We start from the raw sequence: 24,867 nt of genomic DNA, 5'->3' as shown, positions 1-24,867 counted from the left end.
AAGGTTGACCCACCTTCCATGTTTGCAAACCTCACCCCGGATTGCAAACCCGTCGCCACCAGGAGCAGACAGTACAGTGCCCAGGAAGGACCTTCATCAGGTCAGAGGTCCAGCGGCTGTTGCAGGAAGGCATCATTGAGGCCAGCAACAGCCCCTGGAGAGCCCAAGTGGTAGTAGTAAAGACTGGGGAGAAACATAGAATGGTCATTGACTCCAGTCAGACCATTAATCGGTACACGCAGCTCGAAGCGTACCCCCTCCCACGCATATCTAATATGGTCAATCAGATTGCACAGTACCGGGTCTTCTCCACAGTGGACCTGAAATCTGCTTACCAGCATCTCTCCATTCGCAAGGCGGACCGCCAATACACTGCGTTCGAAGCAGGCGGCCGCCTTTACCACTTCCTTAGGGTCCCTTTCGGCATCACTAACGGGGTCTCGGTCTTCCAACGTGAGATGGGCCGAATGGTTGACCGGTACGGATTGCGGGCCACCTTCCCGTACCTAGATAACGTCACCATCTGCGGCCACGACCTGCAGGACAACGACACTAACCTCTTCAAATTTCTCCACACTGTTAAACTCCTTAACCTCACGTACAATAAGGAGAAGTGCGTATTCCGCACCAACCGCTTAGCCATCCTTGGTGATGTGGAAAATGGAGTTCTAGGGCCCGACTCCGACCGCATGCGCCCCCTCATGGAACTCTTTCTCCCCCCCCCCCCCCCCCCCCCCCCACTGCCCTAAGGCCCTGAAACTATGCCTGGGGTTTTTCTCTTATTATGCCCAGTGGGTCCCTAACTATGCGGTCAAGGCCCGCCCACTCATCCACTCCACAGTCTTCCCCCTGACGGCTGAGGCCCGCCAGGCCTTTAACCGCATCAAGGCAGACATCGCCAAGGCCACGATGCACGCGGACGACGAGACCCCTTTCCAGGTTGAGAGCGATGCATTGGACATCACTCTGGCCGCCACCCTCAACCAGGCAGGCAGACCCGTGGTATTCTTTTCCCGCACCTTCCATGCCTCCGAAATCTGGCACTCCTCCGTCGAAAAAGAGGCCCAGGCCATCGTGGAAGCTGTGCGACATTGGAGGCATTACCTGGCCAGCAGGAGATTCACTCTCCTCACTGACCAACGGTCGGTTTGCCTTCATGTTTAATAATACACAGCGGGACTTCCGGGTGCGGCTATGTAGAGCTAGGTCGCATATTCGGCAGCTCCCGCTTGGAACGGACTTTTGGGCTCTTTTACAGGGCCCCCACGGCATTTGTTTGACATTTCCCGGTGTGGGAAGAAGACTGCAACATTCCCCCGACAGTGTCCCCCAGGAATGTTATGTCTTTTGGCTGCCAAACCTGGCAGAAACAGTAAAGGATTTGGCTTTGGCTGCAGGTTTAGACGAGGGCCTCTTCCAGCATGCAGGCGGGGGAAGGGCAAGCTTAAAGCTGCAATCTGACTTGACTCTATCAAAGGTGAATTCTAGCAGCAGAGGGAACAACTGTGAAAGGATCTACCAGGGCCATTGAAGAAGCAGGGACGAGGCTTCCGATGGCGGCCATGGAGGAGTAGGTCGCGCATTCGGCAGCTCCCGTCTGGAACTGACTCTCGGACCTTTTTCAGGAGTTTCCATAGACTTTTTAAACGGACCAGAAGTGTAACGGCCAAAGGAGCGGCACTGGAGCAACGGGAGAAGCGAGGAAAAGAAAACAAAATGGCAGCGGCCAGGGACAAAGGGGAGCTGCAGGAGTTCAACAAGCGCTGCTTCGAGGAGCAGCGCGAAGAGATGCGCAAGGAGATGTTGGTGCCTATGCTTTCGGCAATTGAAGGACTCTGGATCACCCAGAAAGTCCACGAAGCTAAGATCCAGGAGGTACAGAAAAGAGTCCGTCAGAACGAGGACGAGCTCGTGGGCCTGGCGGTGCGAGTGGAGCAGAACGAGGCGCTAGACAAGAGGTGGGCGGGAAGACTCGAAGACCTGGAGAACAGGTGGAGGAGAAAGAATCTGCGAATCCTGGGTCTCCCTGAGGGAGTGAATTGGGCTGATGCCGGGGCATACGCGAGCACGATGCTCGAGGCGATGATGGGCACGAAGGCCCCTTCGAGGCCGCTGGAGTTGGACGGGGCACATCGGGTGCTGGCGAAGAAGCCCCAGGCAAATGAGCTGCCAAGGGCGATGGTGGTGAGGTTCCACCGGTTCACAGACAGAGAGTGGGTCCTGAAATGGGCCAAGGAGCGGAGCAGTAAGTGGGACAATGTAGAGATCCGAATATACCCGGACTGGAGTACGGAGGTTGCAAAGCGGAGAGCGGGTTTCAACCGGGCCAAAGCGGCGTTGTACCGGAAAGAAGTGAAATTCGGAATGCTGCAGCCAGCACGACTGTGGATCACATACAAGGGCCAACACTATTACTTTGAAACGCCTGAAGAGGCGTGGACCTTTGTACAAGCCGAAAAGTTGGACTCTAACTGAGGGTTTGTGAGGGTAGGGGGATGTTTGAGGTTTGATGTGTGATGGTTGTTGTATATAGGGGGTCAATCACGCGCAGGAAATGTTACATGGGCTGGGGGAGAGAGACAAGGCCGCGACAGGAGCTGCGCCAGAGGGGGCGGAGCGGGCTTTGGGAAGGAAGGGGAACTAAGGAATGCATATGGATTGGGAGACTCCCACGCGGGGAGGTCAATGGGACGGCGGGGGAAGCCAGGGTCCGAAGGCGTCAGCTGACTTACGGGAGTGACATGGGGGGGAGCAAAAAAGCTAGACAGGGGTCTAGCGGGGAGGTGGGGGGGTGGGGAAGGGTTGCTGCTGCACTGGCCGAAAGGGAATGGGACACAGAAGAGGTGGTCGGGATGGGGATCCCCCCTCTGGGGGACTGGAGGGTGAGGGAGGCGTGGACACGGACTGGCCCAGAAAAGGAGATGGCAAGTCGGCGGGGGGGGGGGGGTGGGGGGGCGGGGGGGGGGGGGTGAGAGCCCCTCCAATCCGGCTGATAATGTGCAACGTGAGGGGTCTGAATGGGCCGGTGAAGTGGGCTCGAGTGTTCGCGCACTTAAAGGGACTGAAGGCGGACGTGGCCATGCTCCAAGAGGACACACCTGAAGGTGGCGGACCAGGTCAGGCTAAGAAAGGGATGGGTAGGACAGGTATTCCAACTCGGGACTGGACGCGAAGAATAGAGGGGGTGGCAATATTGGTGGGAAAGCGGGTGTCATTTGAGGCCAAGACTATTGTAGCGGACAATGGAGGGCGATATGTAATGGTGAGCGGTAGGCTGCAAGGGATGTGGGTGGTGTTGATAAACGTATACGCCCCGAACTGGGATGATGCAGTATTCATGAAGCACATGGGGCGCATTCCGGACCTGGAGATAGGAGGCCTGATAATGGGAGGGGACTTCAATACAGTGTTGGATCCAGCACTAGACCGCTCCAAACCAAGGACTGGAAAGAGGCCGGTGGCGGCCAAGGTACTTAGGTGGTTTATGAATCAGATGGGGGAGTGGACCCATGGCTGTTTGCAAGGCCGCAGGCCAGGGAATTTTCTTTCTTCTCCCATGTACACAAAGCCTACTCCCGGATAGATTTCTTTGTTCTGGGTAGGGCGCTCATCCCGAGGGTGGAGGGGGACGGAGTATTCGGCTATAGTCGTTTCGGACCATGCCCCACACTGGGGTGGAACTGGAGCTGGGAGAGGAGAGGGACCAACGCCCGTTGTGGCGGCTGGATGTGGGACTGCTGGCGGACGAGGTGGTGTGTGGGAAGGTGAGGGGGTGTATCGAAAGGTACTTGGAGGCCAACGACAACGAGGAGGTGCGGGTGGGGGTGGTATGGGAGGCGTTGAAGGCGGTGATCAGGGGAGAGCTAATTTCCATTAGGGCTCATAGGGAGAAGACAGAGGGTATGGAAAGGGAGAGGTTAGTGGGGGAGATTTTGAGAGTGGACAGGAGATACGCAGAGGCCCCGGAGGAAAGATTACTTGGGGAAAAACGACGGCTCCAGACGGAGTTTGACCTGTTGACCACAGGGAAGGCGGAGGCACAGTGGAGGAAAGCGCAGGGGGCAACCTAAGAGTATGGGGAAAAGGCTAGTCGGATGCTGGCACACCAGCTCGGTAAGAGGATGGCAGCGAGGGAAATAGGGGGAGTCAAAGATGGAAGGGGAGCCACGGTTCGGAGTGCGCCGAAAATAAACGAGGTATTCAAGGCCTTTTATGAAGAGCTGTACAGATCCCCGCCCCCAGCGGGGGAAGAGGGGGTGAGACCATTCCTAGATCAGCTGAGATTCCCGAGGGTGGAGGAGCAAGAGGTGGCTGGTTTGGGGGCACCAATTGGGTTGGAGGAGCTGAGCAAGTGTTTGGGGAGCATGCAGGCGGGGAAGGCCCCAGGACCGGACGGATTCCCGGTGGAGTTCTACAGGAAGTACGCAGACCTGTTGGCCCCGCTACTGGTGAGGACCTTTAATGAGGCAAGAGAGGAGGGGACCCTGCCCCCGACAATGTCGGAAGTGACAATTTCTTTGATCCTAAAGCGGGACAAGGACCCACTGCAATGTGGATCGTACAGGCTGATCTCGCTCCTCAATGTGGAAGCAAAGTTGCTGGCAAAAGTGCTGGCCACGAGGATCGAGGACTGTGTCCCCGGGGGTAATCCACGAGGACCAGACGGGATTTGTAAAGGGCAGGCAACTAAACACCAATGTGCGGCGGCTCTCAAAAGTGATAATGATGCCATCGGAGGAGGGAGAGGCGGAGATAGTGGCAGCTATGGACGCGGAGAAGGCCTTTGACCGAGTAGAGTGGGAGTACCTCCGGGAGGTGCTGCGCAGGTTTGGGTTCGGGGTAGGGTTTTTCAATTGGGTTAAGCTCCTTTACAGAGCCCCGATGGCAAGTGTAGTGACGAACTGGCGGAGGTCGGAGTACTTTCGACTGTACCGAGGGACGAGGCACGGGTGCCGCCTGTCCCCCCTGTTGTTCGCATTGGCGATCGAACCATTGGCCATGTCATTGAGGGAGTCTAATAAATGGAAGGGGGTGGTCCGAGGGGGAGAAGAGCATCGGGTGTCGCTATATGCGGATGACCTGTTGCTGTACGTGGCGGATCCAATGGAGGGGATGGTGGAGGTCATGGAGACTCTAAGGGAGTTTGGGGAGTTTTCGGGCTATAAGCTCAATGTAGGGAAGAGTGAGCTCTTTGTATTACAGGCGGGGGACCAAGAAAGAGGGATATGGGACCTACCGCTGAGGAGGGCGGAGGGGAGCTTTCGGTATCTGGGGATCCAGATAGCCAGGAGTTGGGGGACCCTACATAAACTGAATCTGACGAGGTTGGTGGAGCAAATGGAGGAGGATTTCAAAAGATGGGACATGTTACCGCTCTCGCTGGCGGATAGAGTGCAGTCGGTCAAAATGGTGGTCCTTCCGAGGTTTCTGTTTGTGTTTCAGTGCCTTCCCATCGTGATCACTAAGGCCTTTTTTAAGAGAGTAGGCAGGAGTATTATGGGGTTTGTGTGGGCGAATAAGACCCTGAGAGTAAGGAGAGGGTTCCTGGAACGCAGTAGGGACCGAGGAGGGTTGGCACTGCCAAACCTGGGGAGCTACTACTGGGCAGCAAATGTGGCGATGATCCGCAAGTGGGTTATGGAGGGAGAGGGGGCAGCATGGAAGAGGATGGAGATGGCGTCCTGTAAAGGAACGAGCCTGGGGACGTTGGTGACGGCACCACTGCCGCTCTCGCTGACAAAGTATACCATGAGCCCGGTGGTGGCGGCAACGCTAAGCATCTGGGGCCAGTGGAGACGGCACTGGGGTGCAATGGGAGCATCGGTGTGGCCCCCGATCAGGGGTAACCACCGGTTTGTCCCGGGGAAGATGGACAGGGGGTTCCAGAGCTGGCATCGGGCGGGGGTTGGAAGAATGGGGGACCTGTTCATCGACGGGACGTTTGCGAGCCTAGGGGCACTGGAGGAGAAGTTCGAGTTACCCCCGGGAAATGCCTTTAGATATATGCAGGTGAGGGCTTTTGTGAGGCGACAGGTGAGGGAATTCCCGTTGCTCCCAGCACAAGAAGTTCAAGATAGGGTGATCTCGGGTGTATGGGTCGCGGAGGGCAAGGTGTCGGAAATACACCAGGAGTTGAAAGAAGAGGGGGAAGCACTGGTAGAAGAGTTGAAGGGTAAATGGGAGGATGAGCTGGGGGAGGAGATCGAGGAAGGTCTGTGGGCTGATGCCCTAGGTAGGGTTAATTCCTCCTCCTCGTGTGCCAGGCTCAGCCTGATACAATTTAAGGTGGTTCACAGAGCGCACTTGACGGGGGCGAGGTTGAGTAGGTTCTTTGGGGTAGAGGACAGATGTGGAAGATGCTCAGGGAGCCCGGCGAACCATGTCCATGTGTTTTGGTCATGCCCGGCACTGGAGGGGTTCTGGAGAGGAGTGGCGGGAGCAATATCTCAGGTGGTGAAAGTCCGGGTCAAGCCAAGCTGGGGGCTAGCAATATTTGGAGTAGTGGACGAACCGGGAGTGCAGGAGGCGAAAGAGGCCGGCATTCTGGCCTTTGCGTCCCTAGTAGCCCGGTGAAGGATCTTGCTAATGTGGAAGGAGGCGAAGCCCCCTAGCGTGGAGGCCTGGATAAACAACATGGCTGGGTTCATAAAGCTGGAGAGGATTAAGTTTGCCTTGAGAGGGTCTGCGCAGGGGTTCTACATGCGGTGGCAACCGTTCCTAGACTATCTCGGGGAGCGTTAGAGGAAGGTTGGTCAGCAGCAGCAACCTTGGGGGGGGGGGGGGGGCGAGGGAGGGGGGACTGCCTGGGAGGGTGGATGAGCAAGAGATAACATGAAGGGTTGGGGAAACTGGCACGTACGGGTGAGGGCCAGTGTACAAAGCTGTTTTTGCCATGTATATATCTTGCTCTGCGCGATTTCTTGGTTTTTTTTGTTATGGGGGGGGGGGTTTATTGTTTGTAAGGGAGAAAAATTGTGTTAAAAAACTTTAATAAATATATATTTTTTTAAAAATAATAATACACAGCGGGGCAAGATCAAAAATGATAAAATCTTAAGGTGGAGGATCGAGCTCTCTACCTACAATTACGAGATTTTGTATCCCCCGGGAAACTCAACGAGCCCCCGAGGCTGGCACCTCCGCAAACACGTGTGGATCCACAAGGCGGACCCATTGGTCGAAAGGGTACAACTACTTCATGCGAACCCACAGTACGCCTACGTGGCGTACCCCGACGGCCACCAGGGCACAGTTTCCCTCAGGGACTTGGCACCAGTTGGAACCCCATCCACGGCCCATTACCACCTGACCCCCCCCCCCCCCCCCCCCCCCCCCAGCGCACCTCACTACAGCCCCCGCCCCAGGGCGATCCGTCCTCCCACTGGTTCCACCCGGGGATGAAGATGAGGACAACACGCTCCCGGAGTCACAGGCAACCAAGTCGGCGCCTGCATCACCACCGGGACCGAGGCGCTCGCAGCGGAGGATCAAGGCACCCGACCGGCTGAATTTGTGAATTTTCACCAGACTGTAAATTTTAAATTCTCACAAACCTGTAACTTTTTTTCCACCATCCCCGCTGGACTTTTTTTTTTTAATGGGGTGAATGTGGTAGTCACCACTGTTGTATAATAGTTGTATTAGAGGTAATACGGTAAGGCTCCTGTACTACAGGTACGGGGATAGATCCCTGCCTGCTGGCTCCGCCCAGTAGGCGGAGTATAAATGTGTGTGCACATTGAGCTGCTCCCATTTCTGGTAGCAGCTGCAGGAGGCCACACACCTCTGCTTAATAAAGCCTCGATTACACTCTTGTCTCGTCGTAATTGATAGTGCATCATGCAGTTGATGGCTCCTTGCACAATAGGGAGGTCCACTATCCTGGCAAAGACAAATGAATGCTTCACTTGCTTTTCTCTGGTCAGAGAGAACATGATGAATTCCCCTCTCCTGGCATAAAGAATGTCTGTCAACTCTAATGCAACAGTGAACTGAGAGATGTTACAGAAGTTGCCTGCTCTAGTCTGGAATGATCCTGAAACAAATGTAACCAATGGCTGAGTTATGTCACGATCTCCTTCGTAAAGTACATATGACACATACATGGTACATTTGGCTGAGGCTGAGATAAGAGAAATTCTGAAGATCCTAGGTGGATAGGGCCGAGGGAGAAAAGGCCTTGTGTAAAGAGACATCCCCCCTGACCCTCTGCTGCTTTTGTGAGCAGCTTGTCTTCTTCTTTGCTGCCTCTCCTCCACCTTCCAGTCATCTTGCAGGCCAAAGGGCTGAGAACTACAGCACATATGACAGGAATCCAGAGTTCTGTGCTCATACCCTTGCAGTCAGAATTGAGGCCTTTTCCGTGTGCAGCACCAGCTCCTGTCACCATCAGCAACTTGAGGCAAAACTGCAAAGCACTGCCACAATCTACAAGTGAAACATTAGAAATTAATCTGTAACCAACCTGACCGTAGTTAATGATTCCTTTACGTAGCACTGGCAGGGTCAGGGGTGAATGGGGATGGTGTCCTTCCTGTTTCCAAATGCACATACAGATCTGCGTACTTAGCTGGTGAGAGATTAAAAATGGCATCGCTGACGTCAAATCAGCGTCACTTGCTGACTGATGCTGTGATCTGTCTAATTTACATCATTGTTCTCCCAGTGCCCTCACGAAAATCATGGTGTGGGGAAGTTTGCTTGTATGCTGTGGACTCCATTTTGGTATTAAAATGGCACCCATAGCGACAAGACTATGGGCACTGAGGAGTCCCACGTTTGTCGTCATTGTCTCTGTGCCAGTCATTTTGATCCTAAATGCAGAGACTTTGGCTGGATTTTCCTGCCCTCCTGTTGTGGAGGGACCTGCCATGGAAGAATTGGCAACCCAGCCAAACGTCCGTTGACTTTTGGTGGGAACCACACGATCCCAGCGGCGGGTTGTTTTATACATTATTCTAGAGAAGATTTGGATTTGAATTTATTGTCACGTGTACCGAGGTACAGTGAAAAGTATTGTTCTGCGTACAGTCCAGGCAGATCGTTCCATACATAAAAAAACATAGGACACATGATAGATACACAATGTAAATACATATACATCAGGTGAAGCATACGGAGTGTAGTACTACTCGGAGAAGACGTGAAGAGATCTGTTCAGTCCATAAGAGGGTCATTCAGGAGCCTGACAACAGCGGGGAAGAAGCTGTTGGTGCGTGTTCTCAGACTTTTGTATCTCCTGCCCGATGAAAGAGGTTGGAAAGAGAATAACCCAAGTGGGAAGGATCTTTGATGATGCTGCCCGCTTTCCCAAGGCAGCAGAAGGTGTAGACACAGTCAGTGGATGGGAGGACGGTTCGCGTGATGGACGGGCTGTGTTCACGACTCTCTGTAGTTTCTTACGATCTTGGGCCGAGCAGTTGCCATACCAAGCTATGATGCAGCCAGATAGGATGCTTTCTATGGTGCACCTGTAAAAGTTGGTAAAAGTCAATGTGGACATGCCAAATTTCCTTAGTTAGTTTCTGGAGGATGTATAGGCACTGTTGTGCTTCCTTGGTCGACTTGGGTGGATCAGGACAGATTGTTGGTGATGTGCACACCTAGGAATTCGAAGCTGTCACCCATCACCACCTTGGCACCATTGATGCAGACAGGGGTGTGCACGTTACTTCGCTTCCTGAAGTCAATGACCAGTTCCTTAGTTTTGCTGATATTAAGGGAGAGATTGTTGTCATTACACCACGCCACTAGCCAACAAATACAATAATGCAATGCCTGGGGGTTCAACCCTGCCTTCAATTCCTGTCCTGACCCTTCAGTATGTTCATACAGCATTAAAAAAAAGACAATTCAGGCTTCTCAGCACCAGATCCATTTGTTGAACATTTTGTGGTTCTGTTGTAAAAGGAAGGAAATGGAAAGGATTGCTAAATTCAAGGTTTCTATTGTTTAGTGACTTGGCAATAACTGACAATACAAAGAAAATACCTCTTGTGGGACAATGTAATAATAAAAGTCAATCCCACACATTTAAACAGTTACATTTCATCAGATTTCACGTCATACATCACTATAAAGTCCAGTTTTTGAACAGATACCCCAGTAGGAGGCACAAAACATAATTTGATCCATGAGGAAGACTATCAAATCAAGGCACAGAATGAAGGGGATTTTCAAAATACAGTGGAATAGATTCTGGCATTCGTTTCCGATAATATTTTCTAGAGACGAGTATCAGTATAAACATTTCCAGGATCTTCACATGGTGGTCTATTTCTGCAAAAGAAGTCAGAGACTTATTTTCAGTGTAAACGTGAGCTAGAGAATTGAATGGAAAACGCGGTACAATATTTAGTTTGCTGATTTTTAAAAAAAATTGAAGGTTTACAGGAGCAAACAAATGAGTTAAGAGTAAAGCAGATTGAAGTGAAATGGTAAAACAACAGAAAAATACAAACAAGAAATTGGAACGGAGAACGGTGAGGAGTTATATAATACAGAGCTGTTACAGCGCTGTACAGAAGGAGGCTATCATGTCTACACCAGCTCTCCAAATGAGCAACTCACCCAGTACAATTCCCCCCCCCCCTCCAAATCTTCTCCCTGTAACTCTACACATTCTTCCTTTTCAGATAACGGTGTAATTCCCCTCTGAATGTCTCAATTCAACCTGCCTCCACCTCATTCTCAGGTCATGCATTCCAAGGGTCTGGTTTAGCACAGGGCTAAATCGCTGGCTTTGAAAGCAGACCAAGGCAGGCCAGCAGCACGGTTCAATTCCTGTACCACCCTCCCCGAACAGGCGCCAGAATGTGGTGACTAGGGGCTTTTCACAGTGACTTCATTGAAGCCTACTTGTGACAATAAGCGATTTCATTTTCATTTTCCTTTTTCAGACTTTACACCACTCGCTGTGTGAAAGTGTCTTTCCTTATGTTGCCTTTGCTTCTTTTGCCAATTATTTTCAATCTGTGCCTTCCCGTCCATCCCTCAAGTGGGTTTCTCCCTATCGACGCTGTCCAGAGCTATCATGATTTTGAATGATGTTAAACCTCCACTCAGCCATCTCTTCTCCAAGGATAACAGTCCCAACTTCTCTGAAGAACAATCATCTGGACACAAAACGTCAAATGTTCCCCTCTCCCCTGAGGCCGCCAGACCTGCTGGGTTTTTTTTCAGCATTTTCTGTTTTTATTTCAACTTCTCCACAACTGAAGTTGTGATAATTGATCGACTTGATTTTGTTAGTCTGGAAACATACCTGCGGTGGAAGACATTCTAGGAACACTTGTCCTGACTCCATTTAGGTGCAAACTGTCCAGGCTGGACAGGCTTCAGCTTCCCGAAGGTGCTCCAAATATCCCAAGAATCTAAAGCCCTCCCTCTTGCACCATCGATCCAACCACACATTAAGCTGCATTATCGTCTTGTTCTTGTAATTACCTGTGTGTGGAACTGGGAGTAAGCTGGCGTTTTTCCTTTTGAGGTTCTGCTTGCTAATTTCCTTCCTAGCTCCATAAATTCTGACTGCAGAACCTCATCCCTCTTTTTGCCAATGTTGTTCGTAACAATGTGGACCGCGACTACTACCTGTTCACCTTCCCCTCTCGTGGTGCTCTGCAGCTGTTCAGTGATCCTTGACCCTGGTACCAGGTAGGCAACACATCATCCTATACCACCCCCTGCTGAGCCACTTGTGGTGCCATGGACTTGGCTCTGGCTGTACTTCCCAGCTGAACCATCACGGTCATCATTGCTCAGAACTATATCCTGTTTGGAGAGTGGAATGCACTCAGGAAGCTCCCGCACGACCAACCTGCTGCTACTTGGCTGAATGGTGCTTACCCATTCCCTCATTCCCTGCATACACTTAAGATGCGGGGTGACCACATCTATAAATATGCCATATACAAAGATCCTGACCTTGCAGATGCACTGCAGTGATGCAAGATGCTGCTCACATTCAGACACTCAGAGTTCAAGCTTCTCTCGTCGGTTATGGGAAGGCTTAAACAACGTAACGGGCTACAAAGCAAAGCCGAATAGAACCTCCGGCAGCAGAGCACTCCTCCCCGATGAAGTCAATGCATTCGATGCTTGGTTCGAGCAGGAAGCCAACAAACTGATGTCACCTGCCCCAACAGCCTCGGACACACCCATTCCTACCGTCACCGTCTCAGAAGTCAGATTGGCCTTCCTGAAAGTGAACCCATGGAAAGCAACAGGTCCTAATGGAGTCCCTGGTTGTGCACTCAGATCCTGCGTGGACGAACTGGCGGGTGTGTTTCCCGACATCTTCAACCTCTCCCTACTCCGTACCGAGGTTCCTACCTGCTTCAAGAAGACCACCATCATACCGGTGCCAAAGAAGAACCGGGCAACGTGCCTCAACGACTACAGACCAGTGGCCCTGATATCTATTATTATGAAATAATCGAGAGGTTAGCCATAAAACACATCAACTCCAACCTTCCAGATTGCCTTGATCCATTGCAATTCACCTGCAGCTACAACCGGTCCACAACAGATGCTATCTCCCTGGCCCTACACTCATCCCTGGAGCATCTCGACAACAAGGATACCTATGTCAGACTCCTATTCATTGACGACAGCTCCGCCTTCAGCACCATAATCCCTAGGACTTGGTTCCTCACTCTGCAACTGGATCTTCGACTTTCTGACCCATAGACCGCAATCAGTAATGATAAACAATGACACCTCCTCCATGATAGTCCTTCATACCGGGGCCCTGCACACCATCCTATACCACCCCCTGCTGAGCCACTTGTGGTGCCATGGACTTGGCTCTGGCTGTACTTCCCAGCTGAACCATCATGGTCATCATTGCTCAGAACTGTATCCTGTTTGGAGAGTGGAATGCACTCAGGAAGCTCCTGCACGACCAACCTGCTGCTACCTGGCTGAATGGTGCTTGCTTAGCCCCCTAGTCTTGAATTACTTTTTTGAATGTGGGCTCTGATCCCACAGACTGAGATCTTGTAACAGCGGAGAGCCCCTCACCCACCACTCCCCTGGTAACAGCACAGAGCCCCTCACCCACCACTCCCCTGGTAACAGCACAGAGCCCCTCACCCACCACTCCCCTGGTAACAGCACAGAGCCCCTCACCCACCACTCCCCTGGTAACAGCACAGAGCCCCTCACCCACCACTCCCCTGGTAACAGCACAGAGCCCCTCACCCACCACTCCCCTGGTAACAGCACAGAGCCCCTCACCCACCACTCCCCTGGTAACAGCGGAGAGCCCCTCACCCACCACTCCTGCTAGCTGAGCTAGCTGAAAGAAGACAGAGGGTGGTGGTTGATGGGAAATGTTCAGAATGGAGTTCAGTTACAAGTGGAGTACCACAAGGATCTGTTCTGGGGCCGTTGCTGTTTGTTATTTTTATCAATGACCTAGAGGAAGACGCAAAAGGGTGGGTGAGTAAATTTGTAGACGACACTAAAGTCGGTGGTGTTGTCGACAGTGTGGAAGGATATAGCAGGTTACAGAGGGACATAGATAAGCTGCAGAGCTGGGCTGAGAGGTGGCAAATGGAGTTTAATGTAGAGAAGTGTGAGGTGATTCACTTTGGAAGGAATAACTGGAATGCGGAATATTTGGCTAATGGTAAAGTTCTTGGAAGTGTGGATGAGCAGAGGGATCTAGGTGTCCATGTACATAGATCCCTGAAAGTTGCCACCCAGGTTGATAGGGTTGTGAAGAAGGCCTATGGAGTGTTGGCCTTTATTGGTAGCGGGATTGAGTTCCGGAGTCGTTAGGTCATGTTGCAGCTGTACAAAACTCAGGTACGGCCGCATTTGGAGTATTGCGTACAGTTCTGGTCACCGCATTATAGGAAGGACGTGGAGGCTTTGGAGCGGGTGCAGAGGAGATTTACCAGGATGTTGCCTGGTATGGAGGGAAAATCTTGTGGAAAGGCTGATGGACTTGAGGTTGTTTTCGTTGGAGAGAAGAAGGTTAAGAGGAGACTTAATAGAGGCATACAAAATGATCAGGGGGTTAGATAGGGTGGACAGTGAGAGCCTTCTCCCGCGGACAGAAATGGCTGGCACGAGGGGACATAGCTTTAAACTGAGGGGTAATAGATATAGGACAGAGGTAGGTTCTTTACGCAAAGAGTGGTGAGGCCGTGGAATGCCCTACCTGCATCAGGTGTGAACTCGCCAACATTGAGGGCATTTAAAAGTTTATCGGATAAGCATATGGATGATAATGGCATAGTGTAGGTTAGATGGCTTTTGTTTTGGTGCCACATCGTGGGCCGAAGGGCCTGTACTGCGCTGTATCGTTCTATGTTCTATGTTCCCCTGGTAACAGCACAGAGCCCCTCACCCACCAGTCCCCCAGTAACAGCGGAGAGCCCCTCACCCACCACTCCCCTGGTAACAGCGGAGAGCTCCTCACCCACCGCTCCTCTGGTAACAGCGGAGAGCCCCTCACCCACCACTCCCCTGGTAACAGCGGAGAGCCCCTCACCCACCACTCCCCTGGTAACAGCGGAGAGCCCCTCACCCACCACTCCCCTGGTAACAGCACAGAGCCCCTCACCCACCACTCCCCTGGTAACAGCACAGAGCCCCTCACCCACCACTCCCCTATTAACAGCGGAGAGCCCCTCACCCACCACTCCCCTGGTAACAGCACAGAGCCCCTCACCTACCACTCCCCTGGTAACAGCACAGAGCCCCTCACCCACCACTCCCCTGGTAACAGCGGAGAGCCCCTCACCCACCACTCCCCTGGTAACAGCGGAGAGCCCCTCACCCACCACTCCCCTAGTAACAGCGGAGAGCCCCTCACCCACCACACCCCTGGTAACAGCGGGGACCCCTCACCCACCACTCCCCTAGTAACAGCGGGGAGCCCCTCACCCACCACCCCCCTGGTAACAGCGGGGAGCCCCTCACCCACCACTCCCCTGGTAACAGCGGAGAGCCCCATACCCACCACTCCCCTGGTAACAGCGGGGAGCCCCTCACCCACCACTCCCCTGGTAACAGCGGAGAGCCCCTCACCCACCACTTCCTTAGTAACAGCGGAGAGCCCCTCACTCACTACTCCCCTTGTAACAGTGGCGAGCCCCTCACCCACTACTCCCCTGGTAACAGCGGAGAGCCCCTCACCCACCACTCCCCTAGTAACAGCACAGAGCCCCTCACCCACCACTCCCCTGGTAACAGCACAGAGCCCCTCACCCACCACTCCCCTGGTAACAGCGGAGAGCTCCTCACCCACTACTCCCCTGGTAACAGCACAGAGCCCCTCACCCACCACTCCCCTAGTAACAGCACAGAGCCCCTCACCCACCACTCCCCTGGTAACAGCGGAGAGCCCCTCACCCACCACTCCCCTGGTAACAACGAGAGCCCCTCACCCACCACTCCCCTGGTAACAGCACAGAGCCCCTCACCCACCACTCCCCTGCTACAGAGGAGAGCCCCTCACCCACCACTCCCCTGGTAACAGCGGAGAGCCCCTCACCCACCACTTCCTTAGTAACAGCGGAGAGCCCCTCACTCACTACTCCCCTGGTAACAGTGGCGAGCCCCTCACCCACTACTCCCCTGGTAACAGCGGAGAGCCCCTCACCCACCACTCCCCTAGTAACAGCACAGAGCCCCTCACCCACCACTCCCCTGGTAACAGCACAGAGCCCCTCACCCACCACTCCCCTGGTAACAGCGGAGAGCTCCTCACCCACTACTCCCCTGGTAACAGCACAGAGCCCCTCACCCACCACTCCCCTAGTAACAGCGGAGAGCCCCTCACCCACCACTCCCCTAGTAACAGCACAGAGCCCCTCACCCACCACTCCCCTGGTAACAGCGGAGAGCCCCTCACCCACCACTCCCCTGGTAACAACGAGAGCCCCTCACCCACCACTCCCCTGGTAACAGCACAGAGCCCTCACCCACCACACCCCTGCTACAGCGGAGAGCCCCTCATCCACCACTCCCCTGGTAACAACGAGAGCCCCTCACCCACCACTCCCCTGGTAACAGCACAGAGCCCCTCACCCACCACTCCCCTGGTAACAGCGGAGAGCTCCTCACCCACTACTCCCCTGGTAACAGCACAGAGCCCCTCACCCACCACTCCCCTAGTAACAGCACAGAGCCCCTCACCCACCACTCCCCTGGTAACAGCGGAGAGCCCCTCACCCACCACTCCACTAGTAACAGCGGAGAGCCCCTCACCCAAAACTCCCCTGGTAACAGCGGGGAGCCCCTCACCCACCACTCCCCTGGTAACAGCGAAGAGCCCCTCACCCACCACTCCCCTGGTAACAGCGGAGAGCCCCTCACCCACCACTCCCCTGGTAACAACGAGAGCCCCTCACCCACCACTCCCCTGGTAACAGCACAGGGCCCCTCACCCACCACACCCCTGGTACAGCGGAGAGCTCCTCACCCACCACTCCCCTGGTAACAGCACAGAGTCCCTCACCCACTACTCCCCTAGTAACAGCGGAGAACCCTCACCCACCACTACCTTGGTAACCGCACAGAGCCCCTCACCCACCTCTCCCCTGGTAACAGCGGAGAGCCCCTCACCCACCACTCCCCTAGTAACAACGGAGAGCCCCTCACCCAAAACTCCCCTGGTAACAGCGAAGAGCCCCTCACCCACCACTCCCCTAGTAACAGCGGAGAGCCCCTCACCCACCACTCCCTTGGTAACAGCGGAGAGCCCCTCACCCACCACTCCCCTGGTAACAGTGTAGAGCCCCTCACCCACCACTCCCCTAGTAACAGCGGAGAGCCCCTCACCCACCACTCCCCTGGTAACAGTGAAGAGCCCCTCACCCACCACTCCCCTGGTAACAGTGTAGAGCCCCTCACCCACCACTCCCCTAGTAACAGCGGAGAGCCCCTCACCCACCACTCCCCTGGTAACAGTGAAGAGCCCCTCACCCACCACTCCCCTAGTAACAGTATAGAGCCCCTCACCCACCACTCCCCTCGTAACAGCGAAGAGCCCCTCACCCACCACTCCCCTAGTAACAGCGGAGAGCCCCTCACCCACCACTCCCCTGGTAACAGCACAGAGCCCCTCCCACTTCCCTGGTAACAGCACAGAGCCCCTCACCACTCCCCTGGTAACAGCACAGTGTCCCTCACCCACCACTCCCCTAGGAACAGCAGAGAGCCCCTCACCCACCACTCCCCTAGTAACAGCGAAGAGCCCCTCACCCACCACTCCACTGGTAACAGCGGAGTGCCCCTCACCCACCACTCTCCTGGTAACAGCACAGAGCCCCTCACCCACCACTCCCCTAGTAACAGCACAGAGCCCCTCACCCACCACTCCCCTAGTAACAGCACAGAGCCCCTCACCCACTACTCCCCTAGTAACAGAGGAGAGCCCCTCACCACTCCCCTGGTAACAGCACAGAGCCCTGTGGTGGTATGTATTAGGGGTAATACGGTACACCATGAATGCCGAGGAGCTATTGGAGGACAGATGCTGGGTCCCGATTGGATCTGCCGCCTACTGGGCTCCACCCAGATAGGCGGGGTATAAGAACCCGGTTTGCTCCCAGCACCTGCATTCTGTGACTGAGCTGCTGGGGAACAAGTCTGCTGAATAAAGCCTCGATTGAAGTTCTCTACGTCTCGCCTTGTGTGTGATCGATGGTGCTACAATTTATTGAGCAGATCTAAAAAGGAATATGGAGCTCCGGATCGCCCTGGAGTGCCTGTGTATCGGCCCCCAAGCAGCTAACGCAACATCGGCGTTTAAGCACTGGCTGGCGTGCTTTGTGGGATACCACCGAACGGCCCCCGGCAGACCAACAGAAGACCAGAAGATGCAGGTCCTGCATTCCAGGGTGAGTTCCGAAATCTACTCACTCATCGAGGACGCGGAAGAATTCCCAGCGGTGATCAACTCGCTGAAGGAGATCTACATTAGGCCCGTCACCCAGGTCTATGCATGCTACCAGCTCGCGACGAGACGACAAATCCCCGGGGAATCGCTAGACGAATTCTTCAATGCTCTAAAGATCCTGGGAAGAAACTGCAACTGCCCAGCGGTTACGCCGAACGAACATACGGACCTCCTGATCAGAGACGCTTACGTAGCAGGTTTGGCATCGTCGCAAATTTGCCAGAGACTTTTAGAGAAAGACTCTCTCGGACTCAGAGGTACGGGCCCTTGCAGCCTCCCTCGACGTGGCCTCCCAAAACGCCCGCGCCTATGCCCCCGGCCGCGCTACAGCCCCTTGGGCTCCGTGGACCCCCGCCGCGACCGACCCCCCGGCACCCCCCACCCCTCCGCAAGCGTGCACGGCCAGAATCCCAGACCACCCGGTGGGGGCCCCGCTGCTATTTTTGCGGGCAGCCGAAACACCCCCGCCAGCACTACCCGGCCCGCTCGGCCACCTGCAAAAGCTGCGGTAAAAAGGGGCACTACGCAGCGGTGTGCCAGTCCCGTGGGGTCGCCGCTATCTCCGGGGAAGAAATGGGACCACGGACTCAACCCCCCCAGCAACCCACGGGCGGCCAACGGGCGCCGCCATTTTGAGCCCCGGACACCACAAGGGGGGGACGGGCACCGCCATCTTCCTACCCACGGGCCGCGTGCGATCCATGGGAGCGGCCATTTTGTCCAGCCCCCCCCCCCCGCATGCGACCCATGGGAGCGGCCGTTTTGTCCACCCCCGACCGCATGCGATCCATGGACGCCGCCATCTTGGCTGGCAAGCAAGGACCCCAGCGTGGATGGCTCCACACTGCCTGAAGACAACGATCTGATGCACCAACCACGTTTGGCATCGGTGACCCTCGACCAGTCGCGGCCCCGGACGCTCCAGATGACAACGACAAAGGTGCTGGTGAACTGGCACGAGACGCTGTGTTTGATCGACTCGGGGAGCATGGAGAGTTTTATTCATCCGGACACGGTAAGACGCTGTTCCCTTGTAATTCGGCCAAGCACCCAAAAAATGTTCCTGGCGGCGGGGTCCCACTCCGTTGCAATCAAACGGTTCTGCATCGCAAACCTAACGGTGCAGGGGAGAGAGTTCAAAAATTACCGGCTGTATGTCCTTCCCCACCTCTGCGCTCCCACCCTCCTGGGGTTGGACTTCCAATGCAACCTCCAGAGCTTAACATTCAAATTTGGCGGCCCTATACCCCCACTGACTATCTGCGGCCTCGCGACACTCAAGGTCGAACCGCCCTCCTTGTTTGCGAACCTCACCCCGGATTGCAAACCCGTCGCCACTAGGAGCAGACGGTACAGCACCCAGGACCGGACGTTTATCAGGTCTGAAGTCCAGCAGCTGCTGAAGGAAGGCATAATCCAGGCCAGCAATAGTCCCTGGAGAGCCCAGGTGGTAGTAGTGAAATCAGGGGAGAAGCAGAGGATGGTCGTAGATTACAGTCAGACCATCAACAGGTACACGCAGCTAGATGCGTACCCTCTTCCCCGCATATCCGACATGGTCAATCGGATTGCACAGTACAAGGTCTTCTCCACCGTGGACCTTAAGTCCGCCTACCACCAGCTCCCCATTCGTCCCTGTGACCGCAAGTACACTGCCTTTGAAGCAGACGGGCGGCTATACCACTTCTTAAGGATTCTATTCGGCGTCACGAACGGAGTCTCGGTCTTCCAACGGGAGATGGACCGAATGGTTGACCAGCACGGTTTACGGGCCACGTTCCCGTACCTCGACAACATCACCATCTGCGGCCACGACCAGCAGGACCACGACGCCAGCCTCCGCAAATTCCTCCAGACCGCTAACGCCCTCAACCTCACCTACAACGAGGAAAAATGCGTGTTTCGCAACGACCGTCTAGCCATCCTTGGCTACGTAGTGCGTAATGGAGTGATAGGCCCCGACCCCGAATGCATGCGCCCCCTCATGGAGTTCCCTCTCCCCCACTGTGCCAACGCCCTGAAACGCTGCATGGGCTTCTTTTCTTATTACGCCCAGTGGGTTCCTCAATACGCAGACAAGGCCCGCCCACTAATCCAGTCCACTACTTTTCCCCTGTCGACAGAGGCCCGCCAGGCCTTCAGCCGCATCAAAGCGGATATCGCAAAGGCCACGATGCGCGCCATCAACGAGTCCCTCCCCTTCCAAGTCGAGAGCGACGCATCCGACGTAGCTCTGGCGACCACGCTCAACCAAGCGGGCAGACCCATGGCTTTTTTCTCCCGGACCCTCCACGCTTCAGAAATTCGCCACTCCTCAGTAGAAAAGGAGGCCCAAGCCATAGTGGAAGCTGTGCGACATTGGAGGCATTACCTGGCCGGTAGGAGATTCACTCTCCTCACTGACCAACGGTCGGTAGCCTTCATGTTCGATAATGCACAGCGGGGCAAGATAAAAAACGACAAGATCCTGCGGTGGAGGATCGAACTCTCCACCTACAATTATGAAATCTTGTATCGTCCCGGAAAGCTGAACGAGCCGTCCGATGCCCTATCTCGCGGCACTTGTGCCAACGCACAAGTGGACCGTCTCCAAGCCCTCCACGAGGACCTCTGCCACCCGGGGGTCACTCATTTCTACCACTTCATAAAGGCCCGCAACCTCCCGTACGCCGTCGAGGAGGTCCGAACAGTCACCAGGAACTGCCAAATCTGCGCTGAATGCAAACCGCATTTTTTCAGGCCAGATAGAGCGCACCTGATAAAGGCTTCCCGTCCCTTTGAACGCCTCAGTTTGGACTTCAAAGGCCCCCTCCCCTCCACCGATCGCAACACGTACTTTCTTAACGTCGTTGACGAATACTCCCGTTTCCCCTTCGCCATCCCCTGCCCCGACATGACCGCGGCCAAGGTCATTAAAGCCCTATGCACCATCTTTACCCTGTTCGATTCCCCGCCTACATCCATAGCGACAGGGGGTCCTCCTTCATGAGTGACGAGCTGCGTCAATTCCTGCTCAGTAAGGGCATAGCCTCGAGCAGGACGACCAGCTACAACCCCCGGGGGAACGGGCAGGTAGAGAGGGAGAACGGAACGGTCTGGAAGACCGTCCTACTGGCCCTACGGTCTAGGGGTCTCCCAGCTTCCCGCTGGCATGAAGTACTCCCGGATGCCCTTCATTCTATCCGGTCCCTGCTGTGTACCACCACGAACCAAACGCCTCACGAGCACCTCCTTGTCTTCCCTAGGAAGTCCGCTTCTGGAACGTCACTTCCGACCTGGCTGGCTGTCCCGGGACCCATCCTGCTCCGGAAACATGTGCGGGCGCACAAATCAGACCCACTGGTGGAAAAGGTACATCTACTCCACGCAAACCCGCAGTACGCGGGACCTGGCGCCCGCCGGAGCTCCCCACACCCCCCCAACACCAATCACCACCCCCTCACTCCCGCCGGTGCACCCCACAGCCACACCCTTCCCGGGGGGATCGGTTCTCCTCCCAGGCCTGTCCAGGAGTAAGGAAACAGAGAGGGACAGCGCGATGCTCCCAGAGTCGACCGGACCTGAGCCAGCACCACCACCCGGGCTGAGACGATCGGAAAGGGCGACCAGAGCACCATCTCGACTCATCGAATCGACTTAAGATGTATATAATGCAGTGGCCCAGTAAAGAGGCATTGTTGTAAATAGTTAACGCTGCTAATCGGGTAAAATGTGAATAATTCAGTGGCCCAGTAAAAGCGGCATGGTTGTATATAGTTCAATGGTTAAGGCACCGACCCTGTAAACCCCTACCACCATACCACCCACCACCCTGCCGGGTTTTTTTTAACAAGGGGAGAATGTGGTGGTATGTATTAGGGGTAATACGGTACACCATGAATGCCGAGGAGCTATTGGAGGACAGATGCTGGGTCCCAATTGGATCTGCCGCCTACTGGGCTCCACCCAGATAGGCGGGGTATAAGAACCCGGTTTCTCCCAGCAGCTGCATTCTGTGGATGGCTGCTGGGGAACAAGTCTGCTCAATAAAGCCTCGATTGAATTTCTCTACGTCTCGCCTCGTGTGTGATCGATGGTGCTACAAGCCCCTCACCCACCACTCCCCTGGTTACAGCACAGAGCCCCTCACCACTCCCCTGGTAACAGCGCAGAGCCCCTCACCACTCCTCTGGTAACAGAGGAGAACCCCTCACCACTCCCCTGGTTACAGCACAGAACCCCTCACCGCTCCCCTGGTTACAGCACAGAACCCCTCACCACTCCCCTGGTAACAGCACAGAGCCCCTCACCACCACCCTGGTAACAGCACAGAGCCCCTCACAACCACCCTGGTATACCATCTGTTGTCATGTCGAACAATGGGCCTTGTTTCAAAAATCATTAATGGACTGAATTTGCCCGTCAATGTGACTTCAGGCACATCACCTCTAGCCCTCTATATCCCCAATCGAACAGGATGGCGGAAAAGGGTGTACAAATCGTGAAGCAGTCGCTGAAGAAGGCTGTTGATAGCTGGGAACACATCTATTTGGTGCTTCTCAGCTATCGTTCAGCACCACTTGTCAATGGACTGTCGCTGGCACAGCTGCTCACGAACAGGCAGCTCCAGACGACCCTGCCTTCCAGGGTGGCTCCCCCAGTAAATTAACGAATCAAGAGCAAATTGTTTCCCCAAAAGAGGAGGCAGAAAGAGGTGTACGACAGGTCTTACAAGGAAGCTCCAGCAGCTGCAGCCAGGGGACACCGTCAGGGTCAAGGATCCCAACGGCAATGGGTGGGTAAAACTGGCAAAGGTTGTGCAGCAGGCAGGTCCACACTTGTTTATGGTGATCACGGAGGATGGTTCAGTATTGCGAAGGAACCGAAGATCGTTACTAAAAGTGCAGCGGCCTTTCGTGCTGAATCCAGTGGAAGAGCTGGGGTGCAATCCCAAACGTGAAGAAGACACTGACCACCCGGCAGAGCCAGTGATCAACGACGCATCAGCAATGGTGCAAGTGGAACATCCAGCAACAGGTGAGGGTGGGACACGTTAACCAACTCAGCCAACACTCAGGCTGACCAGATTACCGCACAAGCCTGACAGACTGAACATATGTTTAAAACCATCAGGTATGTCACGTTACTAAAAAACTAGTTATGTTTGTAAATATCAATGCCTCCTCCTGGTCTCCTCAGGGTGATGACCTGCTTCATTCTCCCCCTCACGGTGATGACCTGCTTCATTCTCCTCCTCACGGTGATGACCTGCTTCATTCTCCCGGTCTCCTCACGGTGATGACCTGCTTCATTCTCCCCCTCACGGTGATGACCTGCTTCATTCTCCCGGTCTCCTCACGGTGCCGTTGACCCGCTTCACACTCCTCCCACAATATAATAAGTGTCATATTGAACTCAGGGGTAACATTGCCTGCCACATTCATCTCTTACTCCAAATCCAGATCTTGTAATAACCATTTTGAAATGTCGGTAATGTTCCTTTGACTGTATTGAAGCACCTCCGATTGCAATGTGATATATGTAGAAAACTTGGATATCATCGCACCCTCTGTGTCGGCCATTTTGAAATGTTTGTAATGTTCTTTCAGATATTTTATGAATAAAGTATATTTTTGCAAACAATAAATAAACGTAGATTTAACATTAACCGAAGGAAGAAAATTATGAAAACTGGAAGATATAAAAATGTTGTAGGTCTAGAAAGTGATCAGTATGAAGATCTGAACCTAGTTGCATGTTTTAAGTAAAATTAAAATCCTGATTATCCATATCGAGAATTATAAAACCACTATTCCACACAATACTAAAATCTATCAGTTTCTCTTTTGTTTATTCATCTAGAGGGTGTGGGCATCATTGGGAAGCCAACATTTATTATCTATGTACAACTGTCCTTGAGAAGTATCCTTAGAATCCCTACAAAGGAGAAGGAGGCCATTCAGCCCATCGAGTCAGCACCAACCCTCTGAGAGAGCACTCTCTGCCCTAGCCCCGTAACCCTACGTATAGATCATGGCCAATCCACCTACCCTGCACATATTTGGACTGCAGGAGGAAACTGGAGCCGACGTGGGGAGAATGTGCAAACTCCACACAGTCACCTAGGACCAGAATTGATCCCTGGTCCCTGGTGCTGTGAGGCAGCAGTGCTAACCACTGTGCCACCTTGCTGCCCAGAGTAGAAAGTGTAATAGATAATTATCACATGCAAGTTAACAAAAGCATTGTTTTTAAAAGATTTGCCTTCCTACGCCTTTTCACATTCAATATCGACAAGTGACATTTCATATTAATAGAGGTTTCACTTACGTGATGCTCTGCCTTTTGAGGAATATAGACTACCACAGGGAATGACATGATAGGTTGCGAGGCATGCTAGAATCAGCGGCTGCAGATTGTTGATGATAGTGTAGATAATTACAATTGCATATTTGGCCATGAGATGATAACCTGCTTCTGCAATTCCAAAGGCAGCCTTCAGAAACAGATTAAACACATATAGGGATGATAGAGCAGATATGTTCAGCATGATCTTGATGTAAAACAAGGGATTGGTTGGATTTACCTGCAACACAGAGTTTCACTGGTCAGTATTGTTAAAAGAAGTTCTAATCTTTGGGTTGCCATGTTGAGGTTTTTCTACAACCATCACAGCACGAACAGTTTCTAAATCTACCAGAGCAGGATGTTACAGAATCACAGATTCGTTACAGCCGAGAAGGAGGTCACTGAAAACCTCAGTAAGCCCTGATTTACCAACTTTTACAGGTGCACCATAGAAAGCATCCTATCTGGCTGCATCACAGCCTAGTATGGCAAATTCTCAATGCAAGACTGTAAGAAATTACATAGAGCCATGAACACAGCCCAGTCCATCACGCGAACCCACCTCCCATCCATTGACTCTGTCTAACCTCTCGCTGCCTTGGGAAAGCGGGCAGCATAATCAA

General features: G+C 53.8%; 1 protein-coding gene across 2 annotated transcripts in view; it reads right to left on the bottom strand.

Annotated features, from left to right (window-relative positions):
* Positions 1-9,930: 9,930 nt before the first annotated feature.
* Positions 9,931-24,867, bottom strand: part of LOC140400333 (organic solute transporter subunit alpha-like) — a 65,147-nt gene continuing 50,210 nt past the window's right edge. The window contains exons 6-7 of one of the 2 annotated variants that reach the window (XM_072489699.1): positions 24,227-24,482; positions 9,931-10,278 (exon numbers count right to left, since the gene is read on the bottom strand). In XM_072489699.1, coding sequence (XP_072345800.1) covers positions 10,151-10,278; positions 24,227-24,482 — 384 coding nt within the window. In that variant the 3' untranslated portion in view covers positions 9,931-10,150. The remainder of the gene's footprint in view (positions 10,279-24,226; positions 24,483-24,867) is intronic. The other variant, XM_072489700.1, reaches the window with a different exon arrangement.

Source organism: Scyliorhinus torazame, chromosome 2, assembly GCF_047496885.1.
Source record: "Scyliorhinus torazame isolate Kashiwa2021f chromosome 2, sScyTor2.1, whole genome shotgun sequence".
NCBI lineage: Eukaryota > Metazoa > Chordata > Chondrichthyes > Carcharhiniformes > Scyliorhinidae > Scyliorhinus > Scyliorhinus torazame.
This window is presented reverse-complemented; position numbering and strand designations above follow the sequence as displayed.